The sequence below is a fragment of the Etheostoma spectabile genome, chromosome 9 (genome assembly GCF_008692095.1).
Source record: "Etheostoma spectabile isolate EspeVRDwgs_2016 chromosome 9, UIUC_Espe_1.0, whole genome shotgun sequence".
Classification (NCBI taxonomy): domain Eukaryota; kingdom Metazoa; phylum Chordata; class Actinopteri; order Perciformes; family Percidae; genus Etheostoma; species Etheostoma spectabile.
In genome coordinates, this window is record NC_045741.1 from 14,119,268 (window position 1) to 14,129,639 (window position 10,372).

At 39.0% G+C, this 10,372-nt stretch overlaps 1 protein-coding gene and 1 long non-coding RNA gene across 5 annotated transcripts in view; one reads left to right on the plus strand and one right to left on the minus strand.

The window, feature by feature from the left end:
- The window catches only part of LOC116694989 (uncharacterized), an 11,428-nt gene extending 4,541 nt beyond the window's left edge, over positions 1–6,887 (minus strand). The window contains exon 1 of the long non-coding RNA XR_004333328.1: positions 6,875–6,887. This is a non-coding gene — a long non-coding RNA (uncharacterized LOC116694989). The remainder of the gene's footprint in view (positions 1–6,874) is intronic.
- zap70 (zeta chain of T cell receptor associated protein kinase 70) overlaps positions 1–10,372 on the plus strand; it is a 15,760-nt gene that overhangs the window by 4,270 nt on the left and 1,118 nt on the right. The window contains exons 1-12 of one of the 4 annotated variants that reach the window (XM_032524940.1): positions 1,623–1,647; positions 1,918–2,388; positions 4,830–4,990; positions 5,099–5,237; positions 5,328–5,409; positions 5,586–5,608; positions 5,698–5,737; positions 7,016–7,214; positions 7,367–7,573; positions 8,124–8,316; positions 9,195–9,335; positions 9,445–9,557. In XM_032524940.1, coding sequence (XP_032380831.1) covers positions 1,984–2,388; positions 4,830–4,990; positions 5,099–5,237; positions 5,328–5,409; positions 5,586–5,608; positions 5,698–5,737; positions 7,016–7,214; positions 7,367–7,573; positions 8,124–8,316; positions 9,195–9,335; positions 9,445–9,557 — 1,703 coding nt within the window. In that variant the 5' untranslated portion in view covers positions 1,623–1,647; positions 1,918–1,983. Of the gene's footprint in view, positions 1–1,622; positions 1,648–1,917; positions 2,389–4,829; positions 4,991–5,098; positions 5,238–5,327; positions 5,410–5,585; positions 5,609–5,697; positions 5,738–7,015; positions 7,215–7,366; positions 7,574–8,123; positions 8,317–9,194; positions 9,336–9,444; positions 9,558–10,372 lie in introns of those variants that run through there. The other 3 variants (XM_032524939.1, XM_032524941.1, XM_032524942.1) reach the window with 3 other exon arrangements.

Genomic DNA, 10,372 nt, shown 5'->3' on the forward strand with positions numbered 1-10,372 from the left:
AGAATGGGCCGGCTGATTCAAGCTGATAGAAGAGCAACTTTGACTGAAATAACCACTTGTCATAACCGAAGTATGCAGCAAAGCATTTGTGAAGCCACAACACGCACAACTTTGAGGGCTACAACAGCAGAAGACCCCACCGGGTACCACTCATCTCCACTACAAATAGGAAAAAGAGGCTGCAATTAGCAAGAGCTCACCAAAATTGGACAGTTGAAGACTGGAAAAATGTTGCCTGGTCTGATGAGTCTCGATTTCTGTTGAGACATTCAGATGACAGAGTCAGAATTTGGCGTAAACAGAATGAGAACATGGATCCATCATGCCTTGTTACCACTGTGCAGGCTGGTGGTGGCGTAATGGTGTGGGGGATGTTTTCTTGGCACACTTCAGGCCCCTTAGTGCCAATTGGGCATCGTTTAAATGCCACGGCCTACCTGAGCATTGTTTCTGACTATGTCCATCCCTTTATGGCCACCATGTACCCATCCTCTGATGGCTACTTCCAGCCAGATAATGCACCATGTCACAAAGCTCGAATAATTTCAAATTGGTTTCTTGAACATGAAAATGAGCTCACTGAATTAAAATGGCTCCCACAGTCACCAGATCTCAACTTTCAGCACTTTGTTGAATCAATGCCACACAGAATTAAGGCAGTTCTGAAGGCAAAAGGGGGTTAAACACAGTATTAGTATGGTGTTCCTATTAATCCTATAGGTGAGTCTATATATATTTGTTATGCGGCAATATATATATGACTTATACAAATGACTACTTAAACAATAAATCAGTTATCAAAATAGTTTTTTAGTAATTTTCTGTAACTATTTAATTATACTACTAATCATTTCAGCAAAACAGGGAAAATCTTAGACCTGTAACTTCAATGAAGATGAAAACCTCCCAAATCAACACACTTTCCATTCACACCTAGACCGGAAACTGATGGAGATTAAATCTATCACGTCAAAGTTATCATAAGTGACTGATAAGTTTCCAACACACTGTGATGGAAATGGTTTAAGCTCTAACCTGTTTCTCTTATTTCTTTTTAGTTTATCTCAATCCTCATTACAAGCACTTCTACATATTCAGATAATCCCGTCCCTGTGTGATGTGACGTGAGTGCTGACGCATTATGGCCTCTGTCAATTTCTGTTTTAAACATTTTTTCACCTGCACATGATTGTGCTACACTTCAGACAAAACCTGCCTAATTTTAATCTTATCTTTATGTCTTCAGACACCTTTACAGAAGCTCTAAATCAGAATCCTACCAGACACATCACATTGTGGTTGTTTTAACGTTGGAGTGGAGTCAACTTTCCCTTTACAGTTTTCCCCCCATGAAGGAAAACTTACAAACTTGAGTCTCTAAAGCAAAAGGAATTATCTAGAATAAAAAAGCACCTGTCTAACGGAAGAACAAGAGGCTGGTGAAAGGAGGCTTTGAGGGCGGACTGCAACTTCCTGTTGTGGCTTTTGTCACCAGTTTGTTAGTCTGCAAGCTTCATGCAGTCACAACCTGTGGATGCTTACCTCTTGCTAAAGATCTCATCCAAACATAAGGCACACCACAGAGCTTAAAGTCCTGAAAAAAACTAAATTTCTCTTTGTGAGTAACATAGAAGAGAAGAGGAGGAGGTGAGGTTCTCATGATGATGTCTCTGTTGCTTTTTGTAAAAAACTTGTAGCATTGAAAGTATTTCCATAGCTTTTTGGGATTTGGTAAATGAGAAATTAGGGTTGCTTGAGCAGACAGTGGAGGCAAAGTAAGAGCTAAAAAGTTTAAAGGTCACACACTGTGAGTGTACTAGTCACACATTGGGCTTTTGAATCAGCATTTTCCTAAACACACAGCCTTTTTTTAAATGCATGGCATTGCTTGAATGTTTTCCCTTTCTTTCTTACTAGTTAATTTCCATTATCTACACCCAGGACTCCAAGTCAAAGTCCAGCCGATCTCTCCCAGGTCTCACCATGTCCATCGACCCGGCGGCTGACCTGCCTTTCTTCTACGGCAGCATCAGTCGCTCAGAGGCCGAGCAGCATCTGAAACTGGCCGGGATGGCCGACGGGATCTTCTTGCTGCGACAATGTCTCCGCAGTCTGGGAGGCTACGTCCTGTCTGTTGTGTGGAACCTGGAGTTTCATCATTACTCCATAGAGAGGCAGCTTAACGGGACTTTCTGCATCACAGGAGGGAAGCCTCACTGTGGGCCTGCAGAGCTCTGTGAGTTTTACAGCAAAGACCCTGATGGGCTGGTGTGCACCCTGAAGAAACCCTGTCACCGTTCCCCGGATATACCGATACGTCCCGGCGTCTTCGACAACCTGAGAGAAAACATGCTGAGGGAGTATGTGAAGCAGACCTGGAACTTGGAGGTGAGGCTCTACTGAGGCTGTTGGGTAATGTGGTTCAGTTACCTTTAATGGCCTATAGTCAGTTGACTCTAAAAGTGAGAGTTCTTACTTTTCAAGAAGTTAAAATAAAGTGTAGTATAATCGAATATGTAAATGAAAGAGATTATTGAATTAGGGATAAAAAGCATTTAGTAATTAAAGGTTCCGATGGTGAGATGTAGCTAATTAGATTTACTCAAATACGGTATTTATGTACTATTTTGAGGTACATGTACGTTACTTGAGTATATACATTTGTACGTAGCTCTGTGTGTATTCCCTACAACATTACAGAGGGAAACCTTTTACTCTTTACTCCATTCATTTGACAGAAACACTTAGTTAAAATTTATAATAAACTTACAAAACACAACACATTGATAAAAATTAAACAATCATTTAACTTGTCATATTTAAGATATCAATCTGCTGTTAACTGTGTCCCAAAGAGAGATTTTCCCTCACCATTTTCACAAAGTTTCTATTTCTAATAACCGCTTCCAATGACAAGTGAGAAGTTAACGAGAGATCACATAATCCAATACTTCATAGTTTCTAAAAATTTTAAAATATGAAAAAAAATGTAGCTGAATTGAATCTTTTCTTCTTCCCTCTTGTATTAATCATCTTACGACCACTCCGATTTATCTGGTGACCCTTTGGAGGGGCCCAAACCCGGAGTTGGAAACCACCGGACTAGACTACCTGTCCTGTAAATAAAGAAGTTAAAACTAGCTCCATCTCAACCAGCTACAACAGAGAAATGCTTTCACATTGCTGCATCAGTAATAACAATCTAATAACGTCATTGGGATTTCACTGCAGACTGACGTTTACTTTTGATATAAGTATATTTGACTGATAATTGTTTGTCAGAAGTTGGATTTTAAATGTAGGACTTGCACTTGTTATGGAACATTTTAACATTGTGGTATTGTCTTTAACCAAAGTGTATGAATACTTCTTCTACTGGCCAGTTAAAAAAATAAAATAAAGTAATATATATTTTCCTTTCTGTTAACGGTTTTTATTGGAACTACTTTCTAGTAAATAAAAAGTTCCTAAGGACTATTTACAGTGTTTTACTTGAGTTATTCAGAGTTTTCTGGAAGGATATGTTGCAGATTAATTTTTAAAATATCATTTTTACCACCATTGTTGTTATTTCGGTTAACTCACCATGACAAAAAAATTGTATGTGATCATGTGACAGCAGCTGTCTCACACATTTGAGGATTAAAGACAAACAAATTTCCCAAAGCCTAAATCAAAACAGCCTAAAGCCTTAAAACGTGCCGGCAGCAAGGACCCCTTACAGAGAAAACAGTCCCACTTACTGAAATATTTTTAAATACACACACATACACAGACAGACAAAATAAGCAGAACAGCCATGTGATTTTGGAAATTGCACATTTTCATTTGTTTAGTGTCTTTGTTTACTCAGTTTGAGGTCAGGCCCTCTGGAGTCCGGCTTCAATCCAAAATCCTGTAGTTTTATAATTAGTCTCCTGCTGCAGAAGGTCACACACTGAGACCAGTAGCCTTTTATCACTGGTGTACTTCAGCTGAATAGCCAAACTGGCTCCAGATGTATGTGGGCTCAACAGGGACCAGGACACTCTTGTAAAAGAGATTTTTAATCTCAAAGAACTTTTTATCCTGGTTAAATAAAGGTTTGAATAAATGAATGAATGAAAAGGAGCAAGAAATGTCCTTATGACCCTCTCTCTCAGCAGTATTGGAAACTAGCAGTACATGTAATCAAGTACTATACTTTAGTACACTTTTGTGACACTATTGTCTCTCACTTTCTACTTCTACTTCATATATTTCAAATGGAAATGTTGTGCTTTTTGCTCCACTACATTCATTTGACAGATATAATGTAGGTACATTGTACACATTGTACACTACAAAATGCATCACATAAGCAACATAAAAAGGTATTAAACACAATACACTGAACAAGATTAAACCAATGGTCTCCAACTGGTTTCCAATTTATCAACTTATTAATCATGACCCCTCATGTTTATTTTGTGACCCACTGGAGAATGGCTGACCCCTAAATTGGAAACCAAACTAACTGGGCCAAACTACCTAATAACATATAAAGTAGTTAAACATAGCTGCATAGAAACCAGCTACAACAGTAAAAATGCTCCTTATGCATCGATGCGTCAGTATTAGAGATCTGAAAATCATTTGTCATATTATATCAGTCACAGGAGCCATTTCTCTGCATAAACAGTACTTATTTTAAGTACAATTTGCTATTAATGGCCTACTTTTAGATTTTTAAGAGTGCTGTATTAGTATCTCTGCAGGATATCAGGTGTCCAATGACAAACCCTTTTACAGACATCGCTTGACTTTGTTCCTCAATGTGTGAATTCTTCATGTCTATTTTTTCTGCTCAGGGAGAAGCGATGGAGCAGGCCATCATCAGTCAAGCTCCTCAGCTAGAGAAACTGATCGCCACCACGGCCCACGAGAAGATGCCCTGGTTTCATGGTAAAATCACCCGGCAGGAAGGTGAGAGGAGGCTTTACTCTGGAGCACAACCGGATGGAAAATTTCTGTAAGTTGCTCATGGGGATGTTTTGCACCTCTTGGCTTGTTTCTTTGTCAACGAAAGGTCAAAGATCTTCATGCAGGTTTTAAGCAACACTGTTTTATTTTTTCTTAGAGTGAGAGACAGAGAGGAGTCAGGTACTTTTGCTCTCTCCATGATGTACGGGAAAACAGTGTACCACTACCAGATACTCCAAGATAAATCAGGGAAATACTCAATGCCAGAAGGAACAAAGTTTGACACAATCTGGCAGGTCTGTCATTCCTCATTCATTATCTAGTGATCATGTTGAAGCTGAAGACATTTTTAGAATTTAGATGTAATGTTATCTTAATCTCTCCAGCTGGTTGAGTACCTGAAGATGAAAGCTGATGGGCTGGTGACTATTCTTGGGGAGGCGTGCGTTAACGGAAAAACGGCTGGAAGTGGGTCTACTGAACATCTTATTTCCTTTTCTCAGTCATGGCAACATTGTGTAATACCAGCAAAACTCGATGAGTTTCCAGTTCATGTTTTTGGGTTATTTATAACATACATCCTTGTTCATACTACTGAAATTGTTGATATAAGCCTAAATCTAATCTGTTTTGTAATATTTCAGAGACACCCAGTCTTCCCGCAACAGTGAGTAGTGACAACATCCTGCACTGTTTGAGTCAGCATATGTTTCTTTATCTGAGATAAATTAATTTAATGGAATGTTACGCTTTCAGAGACGGCCCGGCACAAATGGATACACACCGCCACCTCGAGGTCAGTCACCTGAAGTACAACCAGCTTAAACCACTTATACTACACATACAGTTGTACTGCAACATTACTGTAAACACACATATTTAGCTGCTCTGTTGTATGCACTTGCAGCTAAATAAGTTTGAGGGAATCTGTATATAAACCAACAACACATACCACAGATTGTAGTTTGCAATGGCGGTCACTATGGGCCTTTAAAATAAAACAAAAAAATCCTGAATAAGGAAGTAAAAACAAAACAGTACAAAACACAAAAATTGACACAATCAGTAGTAAAAGAAGTATTCAGACCAATACTGATTCAAAAGTGTAAAATACTTGACAAGTAAAAGTCCTGCATTCAAAAGTAAAAGTATATAAGTGTTATCGGTAAAATGTACTTAAAGTATTAAAGTAAAAGTACATAATATTACAGTAGGCCTATTTTAATATTAATATGGTATTATGTTATATTATTATGCATTTATGTATCAGCAGGTGGAGTGAAAGTTAATATATTGTTGGGTAGTTTAATTTGTAACAGTGCACCATATTTTGTATACTGATCATGTACTTTGGGTGTAAAATCTTAATCTGTAAAATAACTAGTAACTTTGGCCTGTCAGATAAATGTAGTGAAAAAAGTACAATATTTGCCACTAAAATGTAGCACAGTATATGTATTAAATGACAAGGTGGTCTGTGGATGCTTTTATAGGACTTAGTGGTCCCCTAATACCGTATCTGAAGTCTCTTTCCTGAAATTCAGCCTTTGTGCAGAGCCTTTGTGTTACAGCCACTAGAGCCGGTCCCACAATGTGGCCTTGACCAACTGCCACTTTACTTGTTTGAAAGCCATGATGTCTGTCACTCATGGGTGGGCCAAATTCTCTGGGCGGGCAGAGTCCCCCCTTATGATCTCATAAGGGGCACCATCAGTCAAGCTCCTCAGCCACTGGGGGCTGTAGCCAGGCTTGGGGGGAACTCCTATTAATGCTAAAAAACCTCATAAAGTGACATTTTCATACCACGGGACCTTTAAGTAACATAAAATGGAAATGCTCAAGTTAAAGTACTGTAAAAATGTACTTTCCACCACTGCTTGCTATCCTTTCACAGTTACTTACTGGAGCAGCATTTCCAAACTCACACAATCACACACACTTTTGAAAGCAGTGTTTCCAAGAAAACAATATAAATATTTAAAATAATTTAAAAAGATACCACAGCTGTTTAGCATGTACAGCATGTAAAAACCTTTCAACAATTGCAATCTTACTGTGGGGTTTGCACTTTTAGCACCGTCAGATGTAAAGAAAGACGTGCCTAAAAACCGTGAGGTTCTGCCGATGGACTCCAGTGTATTCAACCCGTACCACAACCCGAATGAAGTGAGGAAGTTCAACATCCAGAGGTCTCAGCTGCTGATAGATGATGAAGTGGAGCTCGGCTCTGGGAACTTTGGCTGCGTCAAAAAAGGAACTCTCAAGACTGATTCGTGAGGACTGAAACATTATCAAACAACAACCACATAAAAGTTTCACTACTGGGCCCAGTGCCCATCCAGATGCCACATGGTTTTGCAAGTACACATATACCATCTTTAAAGTTCAGACACCCATCTAAAATGTTATTTTTGTCTTCTCTCAGGGGCCAGTACGATGTGGCCATTAAAGTGCTGAAGAGTGACAACGAGAAGCTGGTGCAGGAGGAGATGATGAGGGAGGCAGAGATCATGCACCAGCTGAGCAACCCCTTCATCGTCCGCATGCTGGGACTGTGTAAGGCTGAGAGTCTGATGCTGGTCATGGAGATGGCCTCGGCCGGACCTCTCAACAAGTTCCTCTCCAACAATAAGTAAGTGAAGCATGGGGATGTGATAATTTAGGAACACACATTTTCAGTATAAGTTGCTCCACATAATTTATAACATACCGGTACTTGGTAAGGAAAGTACCCTATACTGCAATTCAAGTCTATTTTTATGCAGCCCCAAATCCAAATCTTTATTTGTTTTATTTAGCATGCAATACCTTAAAATATAGCAGTGTCTACTTTTGACCTCTCTCTAGACATTACTTTATATAATGAGGAGTCCAAAAAGGGATTTTCCCTTCTCAGATAGTTTGATTTACAGCATTTTCGGATGCTTTAAGTGTTAAAAGTATCCAGTGTTTACCAAAAAACATTTTCAACACATTCTTGTGTAGCAAAATAAGTTTTATCTCTTTAATCGACTACTCAAATGTATGCACCACAAGGTTTTGCAGAGATTACATGCGACACCCTCTTATCCTCAGACCCTTGGTTTCAATAAGAAAAACATTCCATTTCTAAAAGGAAAAATACAACCATATTTTTCATCATCTTCTGATTTTTGTGAATACCAGTATTTTTGTCCCCACAGGGATACTGTTACCGTGGAGGACATTGTCAATCTGATGCACCAGGTGTCAATGGGAATGAAGTATCTGGAGGAAAAGAACTTTGTGCACAGAGACTTAGCAGCTCGTAACGTCCTGCTGGTCGACCAACAGTACGCCAAAATCAGTGACTTTGGGCTCTCCAAGGCCCTCGGAGCAGATGACAACTATTACAAGGTGCATATCATCAGATTGTTGCGCTGCAAGACAAAGTGACACAAATGTTGAACCACTAAAAGATGGAAGCAAAGAGATTCCTAGCATTGCAGCTAACACAAACAGACAGCGTTTTCTGGGAATTACTGATCTCCCCATAAAGGTGTTACCGGCTTTGTTGAAACTAAAGTAAACACTTAATTCATTTCCTTTTTACTGGTTTACTGACCTACATCTGGAGGGAGTGTAGGGATCAGAAATTCCCAGGAATCCCTGACTCCAAGGAAATAACATGCAACTGAACACTAGACTGTAGAATTCAACAAGACTTTCATTGTTTGATAAACATTCGTCCTACACTGATTTCTTTTTTTCTTGGCAACCCCACCCGTCCCTCAATGTCCACATCCACCAATCATACACTTGTGACATACAGTACATGAATTCACATCACTATTAAGTGAAATAATATAGGACTCAATCACAAAAAAAGAAAGGAGACAACAATTTTAAGCGCTGTTGTTGTGCAGATTTACAGATACACATTGAACTTATCAACATAACTGTTGATCAAATTAGGAATGCTAATTAGCCTACATTTTAGTAATTTCTTCATTTACATGTAGTGATGCCAATATGTATGGCTTATTTCTCCTAATATATTCTACTCTGCTCTTTCTATTTAAAATGTAGCTTAAGAAAATGTCATGTGGAGAAAAGTTTAAAGTTCAAAAAATTAAATGAAAACATTTTGCAGAACCCTTTGCCCATCTTTAAAGCACCCTAGGGCCCATTACCCTTTAAGTACCCTTACAGGATGTTGGCTCTAAATATTAATACTAATATAGCCTACCTTTCATTGACTTTCTGCTTGTTGTCCTACATGTTGTGTTGTACAGGCTCGAACTGCAGGTAAATGGCCTCTAAAGTGGTATGCTCCAGAATGTATAAACTTCCACAAATTCTCCAGTAAAAGTGATGTGTGGAGTTTTGGTATTACCATGTGGGAGGCCTTTTCCTACGGAGGGAAACCTTACAAGGTAACACGTGTGTATGCAGAGCATCATCAAAGTAATCTATCCACATTTCAGTTATAATAGTACATATTAAGTTGAATTACAGCTCTTTTTGTGTCCTAATTTTGTCTAGAAAATGAAAGGACCAGAGGTGATACGCTTCATTGACAGTGGGAACCGCATGGAGTGTCCGCCAGCATGTCCAGAGCGAATGTATGCAGTGATGAAGGAATGCTGGACATACAAGTAAGAAACTGACACTAGTTTGTTGAGTTTTATTGGATATTTATGGGGATAAAGATCTCTTAAAATGCATACTATATCTTTTTTGGAGTTTAGAACAAATAACATATTAATAAAGAGGTGTAGGATAATATTGATCCTGGTGGGACACCTTTATGAATCAAAGGACTTGATTTGAAAACAACCTAAACTCTACCAGAGAAATTTCATTTAAACCGCCAATGGAATGCAGTTTATTTGACAAAATATTATGATCAACAGAAAAAGTCTTGGGCTTGCCAACCCCAACAGCTGCAGCAGCAGTTGTTGTACTATGACCAGGTTAGTCGGGATCAACGGAAGTACGTTTCCAGTATAGTTGCCTGATGTCCCTTCCGCTCCCTGTCTATTGTCGTTTTCACACTCTATTCACTTTGGGAAACAACAACAAACTTTGAGGCAGCAAGCTGCACGCTGTAAAAAATGGCAAGTTTTGAAGAGAATTTGGATAATGCAACAAGGCAGACCTGCTTGATTCTTTCGGGGAATGATTGTAAGGTCTTACTTAGAGTATGTTTATGGCATTTACTATCTAACTGGGACATTTGGAATCCAGTTGGAGGGGTTTGCTATGGACGACGTACACACGGCGATACACTGGTAAGGGCAAATCCCTTAAAACCATGTGTCAGCAAATTTAAACACAAAAACATTCTGCAGCGCAACCGTCTCTGCATCTTTACGGAAGAGGATTAGGGCCACTGGTGAAAAATGTATGTGAGTTTTTTTAAGATTATTTTTTGGGCATTTTAGGCCTTTAATTGATAGGACAGTTGAAG